Here is a 24,682-nt window from a genome sequence, read left to right as displayed (position 1 = left end):
GGGCATAGTGGCTCACGCCTGTAACCCCCGCACTTTGGGAGGCCGAGGCGGGTGTATCACCTGAGGTCAGGAGTTCGAGACCAGCCTGGCCAACATGGTGAAACCCCGTCTCTACTAAAAATATAAAATTAGCCGGGTGTGGTTGTGCGCAACTGTTATCCCAGCTACTCAGAGGCTAAGGCAGAATTGCTTAGAACCCGGGAGGCAGAGGTTGCAGTGAGCCAAGATCACGCCATTGCACTCCAGCCTGGGTGACAGAGCAAGACTCTGTCTCAAAAGGCCGGGCGTGGTGGCTCACGCCTGTAATCCCAGCACTTTGGGAGGCCGAGGCGGGTGGATCACGAGGTCAGGAGATTGAGACCATCATGGCTAACACGGTGAAACCCTGTTTCTACTAAAAATACAAAAAATTAGCCGAGCGTGGTGGCGGGCACCTGTAGTCCCAGCTACTCGGGAGGCTGAGGCAGGAAAATGGCGTGAACCCGGGAGGCGGAGCTTGCAGTGAGCTGAGATCGCACCACTGCACTCCAGCCTGGGCGACAGAGCAAGACTCTGTCTCAAAAAAAAAAAAAAAAAAAAAAGGAAAAGAAAACACCTTAAATGCCCCCCTTGTTTCCCCTTCTTCCATCACAACTGTCTCTACCTGGGATGAGTCTGGACCCGCTCCTGCCCACATCCAGGCCGGGGAACCCTGCCCTGGGAAACCATCCAGCAGGGCAGGCAGGAGGAGGAAGGGGCTGCAGCCCGTGGAGGAATTCTCCAGGGAGTTGAGGGAGTGCTCACTGGAGAGAGCCCATTTCCCCGGGAGCATATAGGAGAGGGTGGGAGACAGCTGCAGGGAAAGCCCTGCTACAGGGAGGGCCTAGTCAGGGATGGCAGCCCTTGGATTTAAGGCCAAAGCAATCCTTGTGAATGTTATTCAGCTGCAGAGATGAATGCTTAATTTATCCAGGCTGGAGTTTGCCACGTGGTTCTGATGAAAACAGTGGGGATGCTGAGACTGCTGGCTGAAGGGATGGGGCACTGAATCTACATAATGATGACCCGAGGTCCAAGCGTGCTTGTTTACTTACTGTTTAGAAACCATTCGTATCTTGAGTGCAGGGCATGACTGTGTTCTCCACTGCAATCCCATCCTGTTGTCGGTCACCTTCCTGAGCAAGTGCTCTGGCGGCAGGGGAGAAAGGCTGGAAGGACAGAAGTATGGGTGGAGATGTCTGAGTGCATGGTCAGAAGTGGGTCACCCTGGAGATGGCCTGCTCCAGGGGGTGGCCCAGGATGTGGGAGACTGAGAGGTGGCGTCAAGGGAGGGGTACCAACCTCTTTCAGTATGCTAGTATTTTCCTGACTTTACCACTGAGAGCCCCACGTTCCAGGAACCTCCCCATTCCTAGGTGAACCAGGCCAGTTTGTCACCCTAAGTGGAGGACAAGAATATCCTGGAGAAGCCAGGGTGTTGGCAGGTGGTCTGTGGAAGCTACAGTCACACAGGGTTGACCTCGTGGGCACACATCATTTTTTGCCACACTTTGTATGTGTGACCCCTTGTGCATGTTTGTTCATCTGTGGGATGGGGCTTTTTCCTAGCCCTGAACTCCAGGAATAACAACTATGTTGAAAATGGCAAATATTTTCAAGAGTGGGAATACCAAAGTGTGGCTACATTGGCATTTTTGAGTCTGCAAATTAGGTGCATTTTACTCAGAGCCTTAAGAAATCAACAAAAGTAACCTGGCTAATTCTTTCTTTTCTTTTTCTTTTTTTTCTTTTTTTGAGACTGAGTTTCGCTCTTGTCACCCAGGCTGGAGTGCAATGGCACAGTCTCGGCTCACTGCAACCTCTGCCTCCCAAGTTGAACCGATTCTCCTGCCTCAGCCTTCTGAGTAGCTGGGATTACAGGTACCCACCACCAGCCCCAGCTAATTTTTGTATTTTTAGTAGAGACGGGGTTTCACCATGTTGGCCAGGCTGGTCTCCAACTCCAGATCTCAGGTGATCCACCTGCCTCAGCTTCCCAAAGTGCTGGGATTACAGGCGTGAGCTACCGCACCTGGCCTAATTCTTTCTTTTCTATTGGAAAATTAACTGCTGATTCTCTGCAGTCGTGTCTATTTTCTTAGAACTTCTAGTAATGGTAATTTGTAGTATGACATGAAAGGACTATATATCAATATCATAAATTCATTTAATCAAGCACACAAATCATATCAGGAATGAAATAGTCTTTGGTTAAATAGATCTAGTTTTGAAAACAGATTTCACATTTTACATGCATTACATGGCACAGACAAATAATCACATCATTACAATTCAAATTGTACAATAATTGACTTTCTGTTATAGCAATCAAATAAGCATCAATAAATTATCCTAGAGAGGTTTTATTTTCAGAACAGTATTTGATAGTTCAATTATTTAAATAAATACAGACTTTTTGGAAAAATTGTAGAAATACCTTTTTTTTTTTTTTAAGAGACAAAGTCTCACTCTATCACTCAAGTGTGGTGGCATGATCACAGCTCACTGCAGTGTCAAACTCCTGGCCTCAAAGCAATCCTCCCACCTCAGCCTCTTGAGTAGCTAGAACTACAGGTGTGCACCACCATGCTGGGCTTTTTTTTTTTAATAACCATTTTTTGTAGAGATGAGGTCTCACTATGTTGCCCAGGCTGGTCTTGAACTCCTGACCTCAAGTGATCCTCCTGCCTTGGCCTCCCAAAATGTTTGGATTACAGGCATGAGCTACCTTGCTCAGCCTAGAAATACTTTTCAACCAAAAAGCGACTCTCTTATAAACAGCTAATATATACAAGGCATATTGAAATAAGTAACATCAGAATTATACTCTATGTCAAAATCATGGATATATATAGTCACTGTAAATAAAAACATGGTGGTCTGGATAGACTTTAATTAGCTTATTCACTAAAACAGAATTATTTCCCACAATATTTAGGGGAAGATTGCTGGAAATATAGTTCTTCTCTATAAAATCAGTGGAGAATCATTATATACACACTTGGATACTTATATACACCTATAGCTTACTCAACGTGTTTATATCAGAAATTTGAAGATGTCCTCTCCTCCTAAGTGACCCACTTAAAATCTATACAGCAGATTTGTTGAATTCTTATTAATTTGTATTTAACATTAAATTGAACATATTTAGGAAAATTTTAAAGAATTTTACACCTCTTCTGCAAATGGATATATTAACGGTTAACAAATGAAATGCTGTCTCTTTGTACTAGGTTTTGGCTTATAGCTCAGTTCCTCATTTTATTAGGGACTAATAAGAGAGAGAGAGTATAAATGCTTTATTAAGCTAAGCCCTAAATCTTGTTTATGTTAAGCTTTTTACTCAGAGATAATTGTAGATTCTGAGATAGTTGTAGATAACTGTAGATTCACATGCAGTTGTAAGAAATAATACAGAGATCCTGTGTTCTTTTTACCCAGTTTTCCCCAATGGCACATCTTGCTAAACTATAGTACAATATCCCAACCAGGATTTTCACATTGATTTGGTCAAGATACTGAATATGTCCATCACCACAAGGATCTCTTGTGCTATCCTTTTATAGTTACGCCCAACTCTCTTGTTCTCCCCACTCCTCCCTGGCAACCCCTAATCTATTCTCCATTCCTATAATTTTGCATTTCAAAATGTTATGTAAATGGAATCATACAGCGTGCAAACTTTAATGATTGGCTTTGCTCACTCAGCACAATTCTCTGGAATTCATCCCAGTAGTTGCCCATGTCAGTAATTAGTTCTTTTTTATTGCTGAGTAGTATTCCAGGCATAGAGGCACCACCCACTGTTTCACCAGCCACCCATTAAAGGCCATCTGATTTCTCCAAGTTTTTGAACATTATGGATAAAACTGATATGAACATTCATGCACAAGTTTTTGTGTGAACCTCTTTTCATTTCTCTGGTATAAATGCCCAGGAGCAATTGAGGGTCAGTATGGCAGTTGTATGTTTAGTTTTATGAGAAACTGGCAAATGGTTTTACGGAGTGGCTGTTCCATTTTATATTCCCACCACTAGTGTATGACTGACCCGGTTTATCTGCATCCTTGTCAGCGTTTGGTGTTATCATTATTTTTTATTTTAGCAATTTTGGTAGCTATGTAGTGATATCTCATTGTAGTATTAGTTTGCAGTTCCCCTAGTGACTAGTGCTGTTGACTGTCTTTTCATGCCTTTTCATGCGCTTATTTGCCATTTTTATATCCTCTGCAGTGAAATGTCTGTTCATGTGCTCCATTTTCTAATTAGAATTTTTTAACTGTTGAGTTTTGACAGTTCTTTATATATTCTAGATACTAATCCTTTGTTGGATATGTGGTGTGGAAATATTTTCTCTCAGTATGTGGCCTGTCTTCTCGGCCTTTTAACATGGTCTTTTGCAGAACAAATGTTTTAAATTCTGATGAAGTTTAATTTATCAAATTTTCTTTTATGAATTGTGCTTTTGGTATCAAGTCTAACAACCCTTTGCTTAGCCCTAGTTCCAAAAGATTTTCTATATCCTATAGTTTTATAGTTTTACATTTTATGTTTACAGATATGATCTGAGTTAATTTTTGCATAAGGTATAGTTTAGTCCAAGGTTCATTTTATTTTCCTGTGGATATCCACTTACTCCACACTTATTGAAAAGGCTATCCTCTGTTGAATTAGTTTTGTACTTTTGTAAAAGAAAATCAGTTGAGCATATTTGTGTGGGCCTATTTCTAGATTCCCTATTCTGTTCCATCAATGTATTTCTATGCCTCCACCAAATACCACACTTCTTGAATACTGTAGCTACATCATAACTCTATATTAAATAGAATGATTTCTCCTACCTTATTCTGCTTTTACAAGATTGTTTTAGCTATTTCAATGCCTGTGCCTTTCCATGTAACTTTTAAAATAAGCTTGTCTAGGTCTACAAAATCCTTGTTGAGATTTTGATAGGAATTGCATTAAACCTAGAGATGGAGATGGGGAGAACTGATATCTTTACTGTTTGTATCTTCCAATCCAAGAAGATGGTATCTCTCTCTCTTTGTTTAGGTCATTAATTTCTTTTCTTAGCATTTAAAAATTTTCACTACATAGGTCCTGGGTAAGTTTTGTTTATACGGAAGTATTTCACTTTGGAGTGATTGCAAATGGTATTGTGTTTTTAGTTTTTTTCCCCACATGTTCATCGTTAGCATAGAGAAATGCAATTGACTTTTGTATGCTGATCTTTTGTCTGAGACCTTGCTGCACTCACTTACTAGTTCCAGAGTTTTTTTTAAAAAAAATAGATTATTTGGAATTTCTATGTAGGCAATCCTCTCATCTCTAAATAGGGGTACTTTTTTTTTCTTTCGATCTGTATGCATTTAATCTCTTTTTCTTGGCTTATTGCCATGTCTAGAACTTCCAGAACAGCCTCTAACATTTTAATCAATGTAAATTTCTAGAGATTTGCTGAAACACACTTGCCTGAATGGAGACCATCAAACTTAAAACTATGAATTTTCAACACTATTCTTACCCAACCTTTTCAGGTTTCATTTCCTGTAATTTGGATAAATAGCTGATAACATTCATCAGTGGTTATAAATGGCATCCACTGGGCAAAGTCCTTTGAAGCAGCAGTGACCTTTAATGAGCTAAATGGAACCTGACTATAAACGCAAACCTAGCCAGGGGACCTTATCTGCAAGACAGGATCAGGAGGCAGAGAAGCTCCCAGTATTAAGGTGTGAGGTTGACTTATGCAATACATTTGAGCATGTCATTTGTTCTTCCAGCTTTCTCCCCATTTTTCTAAATTGGGAGTAGCAATAATTTTAAACTCTGAAAATATAAAATTCCCTCAGAAGTACCTTATTCTTATATATTAGAAATCACCACTGTTAGGAACTCTTTTGAGGACTGGCTTATGACAAATAAAGAATTCTCTGCATCTTACTATGTTTTTAGCAATAGATAATTAAAATATATTTTGACAACTCAAGCTTTCATCGTATGTTATTTTGTTAAGCAAAAGTTCATAATCATTAATAACACTTTTATTTACTTGAAAAATGTATATTTCCTACATATAGTGATGTGTTTTTTATGTTATACAACCTCCCTAACCTACCAAAGAAAGTTTGTAGCCATTACAGAAAGACAGAAAACTTGGGACAGCTCAACCCTTTACAGGTTTTAATGATCAGAGGTCTTAGATATATATACATAGGTCCATGTAGACCTTAGAAGTGTACACAGGTACAGTCTAATTTCTCAAAATCACTAGGAGCTCCTACATATAATATGTAGAAAGTTTTAAATCTGTAGTAAGAATCAAATTTCAGAGACTTTTTTTTTTTTTTCCAAAAGCAAGAAACATCATCTCCAGGCAAGCTAGTCCTTCTTTTTTACAATCACTTTACTGATTTTCCTGGTTCAATTTCTACCCATGCATTTCAATAACTCTTTTGTTGTTAAAACTGGATGTCTTGTAGGAACCACTCCACCTGTGTCTGCAGTGAGCTGTCGGGGATGTGGACTCAGCCCCTCTGAGTCTAGTTTTCTTGTCTGTAAGAGCCAATGATGACGTGCATCTCATTGGTTGCAGGGCTTAAATGAGATGGCTTCTGTTGAGGGCCTGGCCCAGGGCCGGGCAGGCAGTGGGCCCTCAGTTACTGGCTTCCTTTCTTCCTTCTGTAACGTGCTGCCTTTACTTTCCCAGCTTCACCCACTCCCCTCTCCGCTTTCCCCACCACAGAATGGAGAGCTTCTTATTTTGGATGCCCCTGTTCATGCATGAGAGAGGGGAACCCTTGCCAGAAGTATGAGCAGCAGGGATCTGGGGAGCTTAATGTCAAAGCTACTCCTTTCTCTTTAATGACTGCCATGGCTGCTTACATAGAGAAGGGCTATGCACAAAGCACCCTATGTTCTTACACTGTTTTCATGTTATGGTGGGAGAAAAGCTGCATTCTAGCCAGTATGACCTAATAGTGCATCTGCAATCCACCAGCAGGAGGAGTAATCCACGGACACACAGTCTTCCACCCTCACCCTAAAAACAATATTGTGGCTGCGTGATGCACAGTCAGCTGCTTCGTGGTCACAGTGAGCTTAGAACCAAGACTGCATTTGGCAGAGCAAGCAACAAAGATACTCTCACAATACAAAGCAATCACATTGTAGGTACAGGCATTTTTTTTTTCTTAAACAATGAAACAACAATGATCTCAACATGTCATTTTGACCACCAGCTATTATATGATTTCTGAATCAGTGAGTCTGGATTGAATACAATGGAATAAAGACTATCTACGTGAAGTATCTGTGTGAGTTGGAGATCTGCAAATGACCACTTTAATCTCAAATCTAGCATAGAGTTCCCTGTTCACCCTCTCTCATTCTGCTGCAGGGATGGCAGGGCTGCTATGAACCCTTCAACAAAGAGACAGTGGTCAATAGCTGTCTGCATCACTGAAAAGGTTTTCATTTAAGTGCAAACACCAAGGACTTTCTTCTCACTCCATCAGGCCTTTCTGGGAACTGCTTTGAAATATTCCTCCCTTGAAATATTGGATGCGCCTCCATACCATTTCTGAAGCCAGATATGTTCTATCCTCATCTTCATAAAGAACCATTCATATTGACGAGGCCACTTCCTCATCCCTGGGTGCCTGCAGGAATAAAGAGAGACCACAGTAAAGCTGCTCTTATCAGAGAGGTGCACCCTGGGCCAAGTCATAGGACCTCCAGAGTCCAGGCCTCATTTGGGCTGACAGCTGCTCACATCAGCCAGAGGCAGAACCAGGGAGCTGAGTGTCAGTGCCTGGGACCACCGTAGGAAGCCAGGGACTGTAGACCTTACCCCACGTGGCTAGAGGCTCAAGACGTGGGCCAGGCTCCTTGGTGTGAATCTCAGTTCAACTGCTGATGAGCTGTGACGCCAGTGGGCTGTTGGCACTCACAAGCCTCTGTCTCATTACCTGTCACGTGGAGTGATGCTGATGTGGCTCTTCATAGGGCTGTGTGGGGAAGCAGGCAATGAACCACACAGAAAACACCTGCAGAGAGTAAGTGCTCAGTGGAGGCTGGTTACCATTCTTTGGAAACATAAAGAAAGGCTTTATGCATCTCTATATGAAATGTTAACAAAATGGTGAGCTTGTGAAACCAGTTCGTTCATGGGAAGATTTCCAGTCGTGCAGCAGGCTGAGAGCTACTGAGGCAGGTGAGAGCCAGCTAGAGTTGACGGGCAACGTCACATCCAGTCTTGTGCTGTTGACTGACTTGCCTCTCCCCGACACATACCCCTAAACACGCTGCAGTATCATTGAGGGCAGGGGCTGTGGCTTACTTCTTTTTTTTAACTTCATAAAAATTTCCTTTATATCTAAAAAATGTCATAAACATAATTCAAAGACCAAGTCCAAACTGGGAAAAACATTTCTTACAAAGCAAATGCAATAATAGGTTGATGATGTTTATTTATTAAAACTTTTTTTTTTTAGAGATGGAATCTTGCTCTGTTGCCCTGGCTGGAGTGCCGTGGCGGGATCATAGCTCACTGCAGCCTCGATCTCCTGGGCTCAAGCGATCCTCCTGCCTCAGCCTCATGAGTAGCGTGCCACCATGCCTGGCTAATTAAAAAACATTTTTTTTTTTTTGTAGAGATGCAGTCTCACTATGTTGCCCGGGCTAGTCTTGAACTCCTGGCCTCAAGCAATCCTTCTGCCTCAGCCTTCCAAAGTGCTGGAATTATAGGTGTGTGCTACCACACTCAGTCAATCATCTTTTTAAAGAATAATTTATTTTGAAACAATAATAAACATACAGGAAAATTGCAAGTACAGTATCCAAAACTATTTTATTTTCTTAATCCATTTGAACAAAAGTTGCTGATCTGATGCCATAACACCCCAAATATTATGCAGCCAAGATAATAACATGATTGTTGTTTTAAGAAACCTACTTTTGTACTGATAACTGGAACAAAGTTTGATACCTGGAAGCGGTGCTGGTGCAACAAACCCTAATCCATGGGGCACTGGCTCTGAGCCCAGGCACTGGGTGGAAGCTGGGAGGACCCTGAGGAGACTGACAGTGAGGGCTTATAAAAAGGTAGTGCCTGGCTGGGCGTAGTGGTTCACGCCTGTCATCCCAGCACTTTGAGAGACTGAGGCGGGAGGATCACATGAGGCCACGAGTTCGAGACCAGCCTGGACAACATGGCAAAACCCTGTCTCTACTAAAAATACAAAAATTAGCCAGGCGTGGTGGTGCACACCTGTAATCCCAGCTACTCGGAAGTCTGAGGCACAAGACTCACTTGAACCCAGGAGGCAGAGGTTGCAGTGAGCCGAGATCATGCCACTGCACTCCAGCCTGGGCAACAGACCTGGACTGTCTCCAAAAAAGGTGGTGCCTGTGGGTAGTCCTAGCTACTCAGGAGGCTGAGGCAAGAAGATCCCTTGAGCCCAGGAGTTGAAGGCTGCAGTGAAATATGATTACGCCACTGCACTCCAGCCTGCACAAAAGAAAAAATCCTTGTCTCTAAAATTAAAAATAAAAGCAGAAAAAGCTACTGAAAGCTGGAGGTAAAGGGATCTACATTATGTAGTGGTAGGCAAACTTGGCAATGCTGTTGTCTGTAGTTAGGCAGAAAATAGGAAATGTTCACATCTTTCACCCACTTTTTGATGGGGTTGTTCGTTTTTTTCTTGTAAATTTGTTTAAGTTCCTTGTAGATTTTGGATATTAGACCTTTGTCAGATGGGTCGATTGAAAAAATTTTCACCCGTTCTGTAGGTTGCCCGTTTGCTCTCTGATGATAGCTTCTTTTGCTGTGCAGAAGCTCTTTAGTTTAATTAGATCCCATTTATCAATTTTGGCTTTTGTTGCAATTGCTTTTGGTGTTTTAGTCATGAAGCAAAAGAAGACATTTATGCGGCCAACAAATATATGAAACAAAGCTCATCATCACTGGTCATTAGAGAAATGCAAATCAAAACCACAATGGATACCATCTCATGGCAGTTAGAATGGCAATCATTAAAAAGTCAGGAAGCAACAGATGCTGGCGAGGCTGTGGAGAAATAGAATGCTTTTACACAGTTGGTGGGAATGTAAATTACTTCAACCATTGTGGAAGACGATGTGGCGATTCCTCAAGGATCTAGAACCAGAAATATCATTTGACCCAGCCATCCCATTACTGGGCATATACCCAAAGGATTATAAATCATTCTGTTATAAAGATACATGCACACGTATGTTTATTGCAGCACTATTTACAATAGCAAAGACTTAGAACCAATCCAAATGCCCATCAATAATAGACTGGATAAAGAAAATGTGGCACATATACACCATGGAATACTATGCAGCCATAGAAAAGGATGAGTTCATGTCCTTTGCAGGAACATGGATGAAGCTGGAAGCCATCATCCTCAGCAAACTAACACCAGAGCAAAAAAACCAAACACTGCATGTTCTCACTCATAAGTGGGAGTTGAACAATGAGAACACATGGACACAGGGAGGGGAACATCACACACCCGGGGCCTGTCGGGGGGTGGAGGCAAGAGGATGGAAAGCATTAGGACAAATACCTAATGTATGGGGGACCTTAAAACCTAGATGATGGGTGCAGCAAACCACCATGGCACATGTATACCTATGTAACAAACCTGCATGTTCTGCACACATATCCCAGAACTTAAAATAAAAATAAAAAAAGAAAATAGGAAATGAACCTAATGAACCCACTGATCTAGGGAAGATTTTGGCCTCTTCTCATTGCTTATAATAACATGTGAGAGGAGAAGAACTTAAGAACTAGAGTTGAGTTTAAAAGCTAGCAATAAAAAATAAAAATAAAAAATAAAAACGTTTGTGCGCACACACACACGCACACTGACATCTGTTTCTTTAGGTATTGAAAGCCATGAGCTCATGTGAACATATCCAATCCCAATCATTCTAGTTTTCTCCGATTGTGCCTTTAGCCCTTTTCTGTGTCCTTACAAGGCTTGCTTATTCACTGCATCACTGCGTGCAGGATCTTCTTCCCATGGGGTTGTGGATCGCCCCTCCAGCTCAACACTTGCCTTCGTGTTACTCTCCCTCTACTGCAGACCAATGCCTTCTAGCCTGTTTCCATTGCTGCACCAGCCCGCACCCCAGCTCCGAGCCTGCACTTCCGGCGGTCCCTGCATGGACACCTGTGGAAAGGCCACCCCCGCGTGCATGTGCGGTCCTCTGCTTGCACAAGCTCTGACTCCAGGCTGGGCCCCCCTGTCACTTGTGTGGACCCCTACAGCAGTAGTTCTCAAACTTTAGCATGCACATCAATTTCCTGGAGCATGCCTTTTACAATACAGATTCCTGAGCCTCATTTCCGGAGAGTTTGATTCAGTAAGTAGGTTGGGGTTGGGCCCATAAAGCTGCGTCTAAGTCAGCAGCCTACTGATGTAAGAGCGAGAGCACCACACCGAGAAACGCTGCGCTGGCATCCCCAGCCGGCAGTGGGCTTTGTTTCAAGTGGATGCTTGAAAATGTTGTGTTGACGAGGAAGGCTCAGCTATTTTCACGGCAAGGCAGGGCATTGTCAAAGGTTGGGAGTAGGTAGGAATTGTACCTGGAGTAGCTCAGTGCAGTGCTCTCCAGAGGCATTCACCCGGCTTCTGCTGCCACTGCTAGTGATCTCCATAGCCAGGCTGAGCTTGGCCCTATTCCCACCGAAGGGCAGTGGAGACCAATCACTTATTGCATCAGAGGCATCAAATGGCACAGCCTGACCTCTGCTTATTAGTATTGTGTATTTCTGGGCATATAAATTTTAAAGCATTTACACACCTTGAAAACATGGCTTGCTTGGCAAATTCTACTTCTTCTGGAGACACTGCGATCATCTGGCCAGTGAGCGTTAACTGGACACATCGGGGATCTTCCGGATCAACGATGTTTTTTCTGCATGTGAAAAACATTTTTCGTATATCAGAACAAGGACAGAACATCAGCCGGCAATTCTAACGATTTTATAAACTTAAAAATAGTAGTCACATTCCTGGTTATATCATTCAGGTTATGGATATTCCTGGTTATATCATTCAGGTTATGTTACCGATAGTTACTTTAAAATACTCAGGCCTTGCAATAGGTGTGCTTGTGTAGGTTAGATATCAGTCTGCATTCTGGGGCAGTGAGATAACATCTGAAGCACCCTAGGCAAAAGTGCACATTTGAGGGTGGAGGAAATTGAGACGGGAAAGTTCCCTGACCCCCTCGAGGGACTTGTGACAGTGGGGTAGGGTGGGGTTCGGGGGGTGGGAGTGCTTGTTTTGCTTGCAGGAGGGGGAGTACACAGGTGAGCACGTTCAGGAGCTGGGGTGAGTGCCTTTTTAGGCAGGAATGAACCCTGTACCAAGTTGCCCACAAACTCTGGAGTCCCAGAGGGCATGTATTACAAACAATGCTCTTTTAGTGGTTGCCGTCAGTGATGGCTAAGTGTTAATCAGCTCAGTGGCGAGTCAGGGTGACGTACACCCTGCCCTCTTGGTACCCAGGTTCTTGTCTGGCATCCAGGAAGAATCAGGTCATACAGACTTAAAGGCTGGTGAGTGCAGAGGTTTTATGAAGCAGTGGGAGTGGCTCTCAGCAGAAGAGCTGGAAAGGGGCTGGTGCAGGAAGGTGATCTTTCCCTGAGGCCTGGCCATCTCCAGCCAGGCTCCTCTCCAAAGTCATGCCGTCTGAAGTTAAGCTGCATCTATCCATCCTCTCCGACTCTCAGTTGCTTCTTCGCCTCTCGAAGTCCAGCTGCTTTTCCCTCTGCCAGCTGCGGTCTGGGGTTTATATGGGCCCAGGATGTGGGGGCAGGGCACGCCAAAAATCAACATTCTGGCTCAAAAACAGGAATGCCTGTTCTCATTTAGGGCTGCCGGTCCGGGCTTGAGGGTGGAGCCCTTGCCAGGGACCCTGCCCTCCTGCCTCCCATTCCTATCAAAATGGGGAGTTATTATTCAGAGGGAACAATGTTTCAGTTCTGTTGTGAATATGTTCTAGAGATCTGCTATACAACATAAGAGTTCACAAAATAATATTGTGCACATAAAAATTTACTAACAGGGTAGATCTCATGTTAGGTGGGTTTTCTTTCTTTTTTTTAACTGCAGAAACAAAACACATCAAATGGACACAAGAAAATTTTGGCAGGTGTTGGATGTGTGTGTAATACGAATGGCATCCCTGGAGTAGTACAACGCTTCTGTCTGGATCCAGCAGTGACTGGAATAAGGGCTTTCAAATATTGCCGTCAGAACCTGCACTGGAGGGTTCCTTAATCAGCAAAAAGCATATTAGAAATAATAAGAACAGTAGTGTGATCATATTTGTGACTGCTTGCTAAGAAATGTTTCTGTGGTGACAGAATTATCCTAAGACTTGTTTCCACTGTAAAGGTCACCTGGCAGTGACGATGTGGGGAAGGGAACTTTTTCTTCTTTTTTTTTTGAGATGGAGTCTCACTCTGTCACCCAGGCTGGAGTGCAATGGCGTAATCTTGGCTCACTGCAACCTCCGCCTCCCGGGTTCAAGCAATTCTCCTGCCCCAATCTCCTGAGTAGTGGGGACTACAGGCATGCACCACACGCCCGGCTAATTTTTGTATTTTTAGTAGAGACGGGGTTTCACCATATTGGCCAAGCTGGTCTCAAACTCCTGACCCTGTGATTCGCCCGCCTCAGCCTCCCAAAGTGCTGGGATTACAGGTGTGAGCCACTGTGCTCAGCCCAATTTTTGTATTTTTAATAGAGATGGGGTTTCACTGTGTTGGTCAGGCTGGTCTTGAACTCCTGACCTCAGGTAACCCACCCGCCTCAGCCTCCCAAAGTGCTGGGATGACAGGCGTGAGCCACCGTGCCTGGCCTGTGGGGAAGGGAACTTAAAGCTCTCACCTCCTACTAATCATGTCAGGGTGCCTATTTCTGGAAGAAGCATAAACAAGAGAATCTGATTCTCCAAATGTCGTTCAGAGACTGGCTTCATGTAAATCCACAAGAGAAAGCTCTTCTTGGCCGCAGCTTGTGCCTTATGCTGTTGCAAGCTGTGTCCATAAGTGTTTGGGAAGATGGTTCAAGGATGAGGCAGCACAATGATAATATTAGTCACTTACATTCACATAGTGTTTTCAGTATTTCTAAATGGCTTTGATGTGTATTCCATCATCTGCTGCTGTAGTAAGATTTGTTAATTTTTATACCAAGGACATTTGTACATCACCTCATTTTGTTTGATCTTCATGACAACCCTAGGAGGTTTTATTATTAACCCCTGTTGAGAAGTAAGAAAAGTGAAACTCAGAGGGGTTAAGTTGTCCAGGGCCATGGAGCTCACAGGGGTGCAGCCAGGCCTGTAGCACCCTACCTGAGGTCCTCTGGTCTCAAGTAGAAATCTAGGCTACCTCCCAGCTACTTGGGAGGCTGAGGCGGGAGAATGGCGTGATCCTGGGAGGCGGAGCTTGCAGTGAGCCAAGATTGCACCACTGCACTCCAGCCTGGGCGACAGAGCGAGACTCCGTCTCAAAAAAAAAAAAAAAAAAAAGCTAGGCTACCTGTCATCTGGTCAGAGTCTCACTCTGTCTCCCAGGCTGGAGTGCAGTGGTGCGATCTCAGCTCACTGCAACTTCTGCCTCCCGGGTTCAAGCGATTCTCCTGCCTGTTTCCCAAATAGCTGGGATTATAGGCGCACACCACCATGCCCGGCTAAGTTTTGTATTTTTAATGGAGGTGTGGTTTCACCATGTTGGCCAGGCTGGTCTCAAACTTCTGACTTCAAGTGATCCACCTGCCTTGGCCTCCCAAAGTGCTGGGATTACAGGTGTGAGCCACCGTGCCCAGCCCCATCTGGTCCCTTATATCTGGGTATATCCCAGACTCCACCTCTCCTCTATCTCCCAGATCCAATCAGTCCCCAAGGTTTATGGATTCTTTATCCCAATATCTGATTATAAACTTTTAAATATCATGCTGGGACATTTTCTCAAAAGCTTGCCTTGGGGGTAAAAAAATACTACCACATGGGAAAAAAAAGAGCCTGTTGCATAGAATTGTTTATGATGGCAAAAATTGGAAGTAACCAAAAAGCTTAGCAGTGGGGAAATACAAATAAATTAAGTTTTATCAATACTATAACATACAGCCTTTGAAATAGATGAGATAGAGCTATAGGTGTCCATGACAAAGATATAAGTAAAACTGTTACAGGCAGTGAATCTGTATGGATCTGTAGCAACCTCAATTCTTGCCTCCTCAGAAGAAAGAATTCAGCTGAGGGGGGCATAAGGCAGAGTGAGAACTGAGGCAAGTTTTAGAGCAGGAGTGAGAGTTTATTAAAAAGTTTTAGGGCAGGAATGAAAGGAAGTAAAGTACACTTGGAAGAGGGGGCCAAGCGGGCAACTTGAGAGATCAAGTGCATGGTTTGACCTTTGACCTAGGGTTTTATATATTGGCACACTGACCTTTGACCTAGGGTTTTATATGTTGGCACACTTCTGGGGCCTTGCATCCCTTCTCTCTGATTCTTCCCTTGGGGTGGGCTGTCTGCATGTGCAGTGGCCTGCCAGCTCTTGGAGGTGAGCATGCACAGTGCATTTATGGGACTTGTACACACGCTCACTTGAGACGTTCTTCCTTTACCAGTCAAGTCTTCGTATAAGGTCACATACCAGTTAAACTCCGCCATTTTGCGTCTTGGTGCACACGTGTGAGCTCACTTACCCAGCTCCAGAGATATTAGTAGGAAGTCGCTGATCACCAACTTCAGGTTTTTTCTATCTATTGGGAGACTACCTTTCCCTGGCACTGGGTGTGACCAATTATTTTTTTAGAGAGACAGTTAACAACCACCTGACCACCACCTGATAGTCACCCGACATTCCTGGTGGGGGTGGGATTGGGCCCTCTCCTGGCCTGCTCATGTCTGACTAGCTACCTACAGTAACAAAAACAGTTGAAGAAATTTTAAAAATCTCTGGACCTTCAAACTCCTTATGCCAAAGGGAAGGTTAAGCCTAGAGGTTGAGTTATGCAACTCCCTCTTCCAAATAAATCGCTGTTACCAGCATTATGCATCAACCAGACTCCCTGGGAAAAGATGAAAGTCTTCAGGGGTCTCCAAATGACTGCCCGTAGAGACCATTCATAAGAATTTTTTGCTGGCCTCCCATAAACAAGGACATGCCAACTGCAACTTTAGGTCTGCAATCTAAGTCTGGCTCCTGAAACTAAAGTCTGTTTGATTCCATGCTGATAATGGAATTGACATTCAATTGCAAGCTTATCTTCCCAGGTGCAGAATAAAGACAAGACTAGATCAATCATTCCTCTGCTTACCCAGAGACATCTGCATAATAAATTCTTCCTTTACTCCCTTTTTTTCTTTCAAACATTCACCTTATCTTATGTAAAATGTTGATTTACTGGGCACTAACTAAAGTCTCACAAAGATATAACCATTGCCTTACCACCTACCTGCCACTCTTCCTACATGCCTTTCTCCCCTTTAAGAAAATGTACAAATACTAAACCTCCTGAAAACCTCTTCAGGAAAATAGCCACAGATCGGCCTGTGGCTTGCGTGTTCCTGGACATGCACTGAGGTTGCCTTAATAAATCTCAACTGATTGAGACACTTGCTTCAGTGACTCATTTTGGTTATGAAGAAAAATATGTACTGTGTGGCTCCATTAAAAGAAGAAAGAAAGGGCTGGGCGCAGTGACTCACACCTGTAATCCCAGCACTTTGGGAGGCCGAGGCCGGCAGATCACCTGACATCAGGAATTCGAGACCAGCCTAGCCGACATGGGTGAAACCCTGTCTCTACTAAAAAATACAAAAATTAGCCGGGCGTGGTGGTGGGCAGCTGTAATTCCAGCTACTCAGGAGGCTGAGACATGAGCATAGCTTGAACCTGGGAGACGGAAGTTGCAGCGAGCCAAGATTGTACCACTGCACTCCAGCCTGGGCGACAGAGCAAGACTCAGTCTCAGAAAAAAAAAAGAAAGAAGGAAAATTATAATCTGTGGTAGTTTTGATACTGGAAAAATGTGGTCGTTAAGTTGTAAATTTTTCTTCTAAGATGAAAGAATGATGGAATGTAATCTATGTAACAAAAGCCAAATCTATATCTTTGTAAAAATAACTGAGATGCATAGGAGAAAAGAAGTAAAAATTGTAAGAAGAAACTGAATTCACATATATGAAAAATATTTAGAATTTGTGTCTGAATGATACTGTCATTAGTTGCACCCAATTTATTTGTTCACTATTAAAGCTAATTTCTTCATTAAATTGTTCTGTGATGAAAGCAATGAAATTAACCTTCAGATGTAAGTCATTATAGAATAATAACACAGTACATTTACATAGGGAGAATTTTTGCTTCTCTACTGTGGGTAATTACATAGAAATAAAAAGGAGATTATATATTTTAAAAGGCAAATAGAAAACTTTGCGTTTACACAGTGGAAAACCCAGCTAAACTTGGTATCACTTCCTTCTACATGTGGTAGACAGGCTAATGGCCCCCCAAAGATGTCCACATCTGAATCTCTGGAACATGTGAATATGTTCCCTTACATGGCAAAGAGGAAGTCGGTTGCTAATCAGCTGATTTTGGATGGGAAGATCATCCTGGATGATTTGGCTGAGCCCAAGGCAATCACAAGGATCATTAAGTGGAAAGCGTTGAAGTGATTTGACTGAGAAAGACCTGCCTGGCCATGGCTGGCTTTGAATACAGAAGGGGCACGAGCCTTGGGTTGCAGGCAGCCTCTCGAAGCTGAGAAAGGTCAGGAAACAGACTCTGCCCCAGGGCTTCCAAAAAGGAACATAGTTCTGCCAACGCCTTGGTGTTAATCTGGTGAGTCCTCTTTTGGACTTCTGACCTCCAGGACAATAACATGATAAATCTGGGTTACTTTAAGCCAGTAAGGTGTGGTAATTTTTTACAGCAGCAATACGAAACTAATACAGCATCTAAAGGAAGTTGGATGGCAGCCCCACCCTTAGTCACAGGAGTGCAACACAACTGTGGTTACTGGCAGCTGCACCCCTGAAATGGCCAGCAAATGCAGCACCAGCTAGGCAAGAGGGCCCTGAGCACCCTGGGGACCCTGATGCACGCTGTCAATTGGTGAGAGGCTACTTCGGTAAACAAGGGCTGTAGGAGGTGTTGCCCCTCCTCTGGGTAACAGATCTCATCTATTGTTGAGGCATCCACTTCCCTCTCACACGCAGCTTCAGGAACCCTAGTCCATCCCCAGGTCCTGAGAACCTGGATTGCCTAAGCCAACCAGCATATTCCAGTCCCTGGCTATAGTGATGGATTCAGGGACTGGCACAACAGCAAATTTGGTCACGAAAGCTCAAGGAGCTGCTTGCTGAGGACTTCCAGAGTGGAAACCCCCCTAACTCTTCTTTGGAGTCTACCTGGAGAGATGCTCACTTTTGTTGGACATAAACGGGGGAGGATCCGTACCTGGGGGGCAGCCACACTGGATTACAAAGGAGCCACCCTTAAAATGAAACAGACACCACAGGAGAGAGGGAGAGAGAAAAAAAATCTCATTTGGTTGACATTGTTTAGCCCCTAAGAAAATCCTTCCTCTGAATTTTTCAGTTAAGTGAACTGTTAAATTTCGCAATTCTTTAAGTCCATATGAGCTTACTTTTCTATTTCTTTCAACTGAAAGGTTGCTCACTAATTACAGGGCTTCGAGTTTCTGGAGCTCTGTTTGTCTCTGTTCTTAGTTGTGGCGGAGGCGTGCCCACCTACTGTTAGATGTGTTAATAGCGATCAATGAGCTATTTTTCATAAAGGCAATAAAGAAGCACCCTGGGGTGTCCCTTTGGGCTCTCTACCTCCTGCAACTTGAGCGAGCTTACTTATTTTATTTGTGTTTCACTGGTGTGGGTGACCCTGGGAGCTGAAGGACATGGGCTGTGCTGATTGCATCTCTCCTTCAGGCCAGTGGACATTCTTTTGGGTATTTCTCCCCTTTTCACCTGACTTCAGAGTCAGCTACCCATGCCCTGTGAGGATGGGCAGCTTGTAAACCAAGAGGATTCAGGTCTCAAGGGTAGGACCAGAAAAGCCTGATCCAGGCTCTCAAAGTGGCCATCTGGGGAGCCCAGAGGGATGTCCTTCCTGCCTGAGGACCCTGGTGGAGAGTGGCAGGAGCTGTCCTGGACTGTGACGTCTGCCCTCCGGACCCTGACTGTGCTCACTCATCGAGGCTGGCCTGGTCCCCACCCAGCACTCAACAGGTGGCCTCTGCTGGGTGAAATGCTTGCATACCCAGCCAGGAGCTTCTTTTAACCTTTTTATTTTTATTTTTCCTATAACAGGGCCTAAAATGGTATGGGAAGATTCAATCTAGGGAGTCAAGGGATCAAATATCTGTTCTTAGGGGGTGGGTTTCATGCCCAAGGCATGGACGCCATTGTACTGGGGATTCCAGAATGCTTCTGAATTGGGAGAATGATCAGTCACAGCACTTTGTATGCAGCGGAGTGGATTACATGCACCTGAGGAGTCATAAAGGACACAATAAGGCAGTGCTCTTGTACTCAAATGATCTCCAATTAAACGTGAAGCTTGCCTTCTGGATAGTTAACCTTCTCGGAGATAAGTAGTCCTTCTCTTGCTACAACAATTTCTTTTACACTCATATTTTTATGGGCTACAATTTTGTAAGAGCTTCACAAGGGATGCGTTTTTCTAAAAATACACGTAACCTTCCCAAACACTTTATGTCTTGATAGCATATTTAGAAGTCTGTTTTATTTTTATGTGTTTGTGTTCAGTGGTAAAGAAAAATATTGGAGGAAAGGATGTATTATGTTTTTTGAGGATTTCAGAAATTATACCTATATATAAACATACTGAACAAATGACATTAAAATATTTGTTTAACCTTTGATTTTTTTATAATATAGAGAAAATTGGCCGGGCGTTGTGGTGCACACCTGTAGTCCTAGCTACTCAGGAGGCTGAGGCAGGAGGATCACTTGAGCCCAGCAGATTGAGGCTGCAGTGAGCTATGATCATGCCACTGCACTCCAGCCTCGGTGACAGAGTGAGACCCTGTCTCAAACACACACACACACACACAAAGAAAAAAGGAAGTGGATTGGACCACCCAATCCTGCAAATGATAAAATCACCATCATTGTACAATGGTTCTCAACTGGGAGAAGTTTCCTCTCCATAAAAGGCAACTGGAAATCTGGGGAGCATCTTGGTTGTCACAGAAACCGGGTTGAGGGGCTCTATCTCCTTGCACTTGGTGGGCAGGGGTCAGGAATTCTAAATGTCCTGCAATGCATGGGACGATCTTACACAAGGAACTGTCCTACCCCAAATGCCAATAGAATCCATTGAGATATGTCACAAGGCTTTGTCTCTCCCTGATGTATCCAGCCAGATAGTAACAGAAGGAAGGTAGGTGTAGACCAGGCTTTCTCAACCTTGGCACGGTTGACATTTTGGGCTGGATGATTTTTTGAGGTGGAGGGCTGTCCTTCGCATAATAGAGTATTTAGCAGCATTCCTGGGCTCTACCTGCTAGATGCCAGCAGTACCCCCCACCCCAACCCAAGTTGTAACAACCAAAAAGGTCTCCAGACATTGCCAAGTGTCCCTGGGGAGGAGTCTCTCAGCTCCCTGTTTGAGATCCACTGGTGGAAATGCAGGTAAATTTTTCGACTTAGTGGAGGGAGAGGAGTGAGTTGCCTCGTGTGATTTCGTACTGTGTCAAATAAGTATGGGTGTCATCTGCAACTGAGAGAGAATGAAGGGGAACGTTTAGGTTTGTTCTTTAAAAAAGGGCTCTTACTGGGGAAATGAAATGGGATTTTTCTAGGCGTGCTGAGAATGCATGGGAGGATTCTTTTCATGAATTGAAAGGGGCAGCCTCAGTTTGGCCACATGGTTTCCCTGGGCAGACCTGGGCCACCTTGGTGCAGGAACAGAGGAGGTGGAAGCAGGGCTTAAAGGGGCTGGGTATGGCCAGGCAGGAGGCGAGAGGGTCAGAGGAGGTGTAGGTGGTCTCAGGGCAATCGTAAAGATAGACCATGGAGTCTAACCTGGGCAAAGAGAAAGGGGAGCCAGGACATGCTGACGGGTGGGAGGATCGTGATGGGGGCAAAGGGTTGGCAGCTCCATGTGGTCCAAGCACGTTGCAGGAGGGTTGCACAAGCAAGAAGCGTAGGAGGCGTGGAATGGAAATTCTGGATGTGGTGCTTTTGCTAGCAAATCTGGAGTGTGGGTGGTGAGAACCTGGCTGGAGAAGCTGGAGTGTAGGATACGCCTTCCACACAGTGCTGAAGGCAAGAACAAGAGGATGGCAGCAGAGAGGAAAATGGTGAGGCCTGTGGCTTCCACTGCCAGTTTTATTCCTGTTCCCTAGGGTAACCCTAGAACAAATAGGATTCGGTGCTAGCCTTTCCGGCATCTGCAGAAAGCACTGTGTCATTCCTGAGACTGCTCCTTTCCAGGCTGGCTGCTTTCAGACATCCCAGCTTGTCAATGTCCCTGTTAAACTATGGGATCCAGAACTGCCCGTGAAACTCCAGCAGGAGGTGAGCAAGGTTGGGGAGGCGTCTCACCTCCACCACCCTCTACTCCATCCTCCTAGGGATGCTATCCACAATAGTTCCCTAATTCATCATCATAGGAAACCTATCAAAGAAAAGAATGGTCTTTGGTATGACATCCTTCCCAACCAATATTGTCTGTAGGTGGTCACTTCTTCCTATTCTTAGGGCACAGAAAAAGCTTATCTATTTTATTAATATCTTGCTTTTAGTTTTTATTTTATTTTACAGCATACCAGTATAATGCCTCATACTGTCCTAGTTAATTTTTTTTCCCAGTTTTGTTCATCCTTCTTGGCACCATTTTCCTGGTTATGACATTGGCTTCTCTTGACAAATTTCTATGTCTCCCAAATATGTATTTTTCAGTGTCTCTCACTGTATCAAGCTTCCAGTTAGTTCAACCCCAGAATCCTTCCTCTGGCTTCCAGAACCCTTCCCCCTACTTTTCAGGGTATTGTGAAAGGTCAAGGAAGCAGAAACCTCCTACATAGAGTTCAGATAAAACCCCGCCCTACCAGTAGACCCTTTTGGTCATTCACCCAATTGTTCATTCATCCACAGTTTCACATCCATTGTGAAATTAGATATAAGAGAAATAAACAAATATAAATCTGCCCAAGTTATTATTCCCCAGTTTACGTTATTCCATCTTGTCTATGAGAATATGACCATGCAAGTTTCTTCGAATGCCTCAGGGAAATCCACAATAGTTTCCTAATTCATCATCTTAGGAAAACCATAAAAGAAAAGGATGGTCTTTTGACATGACATCCTTCCCAACCAATATTGCCTGTAGGTGGCCACTTCTTCCTACTCTTAGGGCACAGAAACCATCTCTTCAACAGCTGTTCCAGAATCACTATGTAAGTTATTTGTGTTTACCCACACAGATCCTCCCAACCTCTGATTTTTGAGACTCTGAATGACGCTTGCCCATTTTCAGGCTGTAGATGTCTCTTTTACTCCTCAATTCAATGTTCCCATCCATGACTTCCCTGATTTCTCTGAATGAAATGTGTATTGTTCAGAAGCCTTGGACATACAGTTGGCCTTCCGCATCCATGGATTTTTGCATCTGTGGATCCAACCAACCACAGACTGAAAATATTTAGGAAAAAAAAAGCTACAGTACAAAATAAAAAAATAATACAAATAGGCCGGGTGCAGTGGCTCATGCCTGTAATCCCAGCACTTTGGGGGGCTGAGGCAGACAGATCACCTGAGGTCAGGAGTTCAAGACCAGCCTGGTCAAATGACAAAACCCCATCTCTACTAAAAATACAAAAATTAGCCAGGTGTGGTGGCATGCACCTGAAATCCCAGCAACTTGGGAGGATGAGGCAGGAGAATCGCTTGAACCCAGGAGATGGAGGTTGCAGTGAGCCGAGATCGCGCGACTGCATTCCAGCCTGGGCGACAGAGTGAGACTCTGTCTCAATAATAATAAGAATAATAATAATACAAATACAAAACCAATATAGTATAACAACTATTTACAGAGCACTTAAATTGTACTAGGTATTATAAGTAATCTAGAGATGACTTAAAGTACGCAGGAGGATGTGCGTAGGTTATATGCATAATATCCCATTTTATATCAGGGACTTGAGCATCCACGGATTTTGGCGTCTTTTGGTGGGGGGCTGGAGGAGGGTTCCTGGAACCAATTGCCCATGGATACCAAGGGATAAATGTATGTGTTTAACTGGAAGAGTGGTCCATTACATTTCCTTACTCATCTTGGGTTAGAATTTTCTCTTATCCAGTGTCAAATGTTGTGATTCAATAGACACTGGCCAGCCACACACAACAGACGGCACCAGAAAAGGGGGGATGTGGACCCACTTCCTGGACAGGAGAGCAACAGGCGTGTTCGAACAGTCCACTCTTGAGAGTCAAGGAACTGTCTAGCAAGACGGTTCAATGTATGATGACCCCTTTCCTCTGAGTTTTCACATTTATGTATAACTTTGATATGCAGAGATTATATTAAAATTTATCTTCATCAATTGAATCTCACATGGTTTGAGCCATTTTAATTTCTATATTTAAAACATTTATATTATAAGTAAGTGCAATCATGACACCTCTAACATACCAAAGAGGGCTGTAGCATGCATTAGAATAAATCACCATGTTTCTATCTCCATTTGCACATCCATTTAAACTGTTACTTCCATCCTGAGGTAGATGGAATAACAGCTCCCCCAAAGATGTCCTAATCCCCAGATGCCGAAGAAGTCCTAATCCCCGGAATGTGTGAATGTGACTTCATATGGTAACAGGGACTTTGCACATGTGATTAAGTTAGGGATCCTGAGAGAGAAAGATTATCCTGGATTATCCAGTGGGCCCAATATAAACAGAAGATCCTCCTAGAGGGAGGCAGAAGTTTCAAGTGAGCAGTAGGAGGTGGGATGACAGAAGCAAGCCCTGAGATTGAGGTAAGCAAGGGGCCACGCGCCAAGGAATGCACGCGGCCTCTAGGAGCTGAAAAGGCAAGGAAACGGCTTCTCCTCTGGAGCCTCCAGAAGGAAGCAGCTCAGCCCACACCTTGGTTTTAGCTTTGTGAGACTCATTTCAGACTTCTGCCCTCTAGACCTGTAAAAGAATACATCTGTGGCCGGGCACGGTGGCTCAGGCCTATAATCCCAGCACTTTGGGAGGCTGAGGTGAGCAGATCACAAGGTCAGGAGTTCGAGACCAGCCTGGCCAACACAGTGAAACCCTGTCTCTATTAAAAACACAAAAAATTAGCTGGGCATGGTGGCGCGCACCTGTAGTCCCAGCTACTTGGGAGACTGAGGCAGTAGAATTGCTTGAATCTGGGAGGCGGAGCTTGCAGTGAGCCGAGATTGCACCATTGCACTCCAGCCTGGGCAACAGTGTGAGACTCCGTCTCAAAAAAAAAAAAAAGAGGGAAAAGAAAAAAGAAAAAAAAAAAGAATACATCTGTGCTGTTCTAAAGCACGAAGTCTGTGGCAATTTCTTACAGCAGCAATGGGAAATGAAAACGCTC

The 24,682-nt window shown here is 43.9% G+C and overlaps 1 protein-coding gene across 4 annotated transcripts in view; it reads right to left on the bottom strand.

Annotated features, from left to right (window-relative positions):
- The window catches only part of CREG2 (cellular repressor of E1A stimulated genes 2), a 48,627-nt gene that overhangs the window by 4,412 nt on the left and 19,533 nt on the right, over nt 1-24,682 (bottom strand). For 3 of the 4 annotated variants that reach the window (XR_004669481.3, XR_004669482.3, XR_010109244.1), the window contains exons 3-5: nt 11,863-11,976; nt 7,599-7,682; nt 1,074-1,187 (exon numbers count right to left, since the gene is read on the bottom strand). Coding sequence is in view for 1 of the 4 variants with exons in the window: in XM_003815778.6 (XP_003815826.2) it covers nt 7,535-7,682; nt 11,863-11,976 (262 nt within the window). In the remaining 3 variants the exon portion in view is untranslated. Of the gene's footprint in view, nt 1-1,073; nt 1,188-2,167; nt 7,683-11,862; nt 11,977-24,682 lie in introns of those variants that run through there. The other variant, XM_003815778.6, reaches the window with a different exon arrangement.

The sequence above is a fragment of the Pan paniscus genome, chromosome 12 (genome assembly GCF_029289425.2).
Source record: "Pan paniscus chromosome 12, NHGRI_mPanPan1-v2.0_pri, whole genome shotgun sequence".
NCBI classification, from domain to species: domain Eukaryota; kingdom Metazoa; phylum Chordata; class Mammalia; order Primates; family Hominidae; genus Pan; species Pan paniscus.
This window is presented reverse-complemented; position numbering and strand designations above follow the sequence as displayed.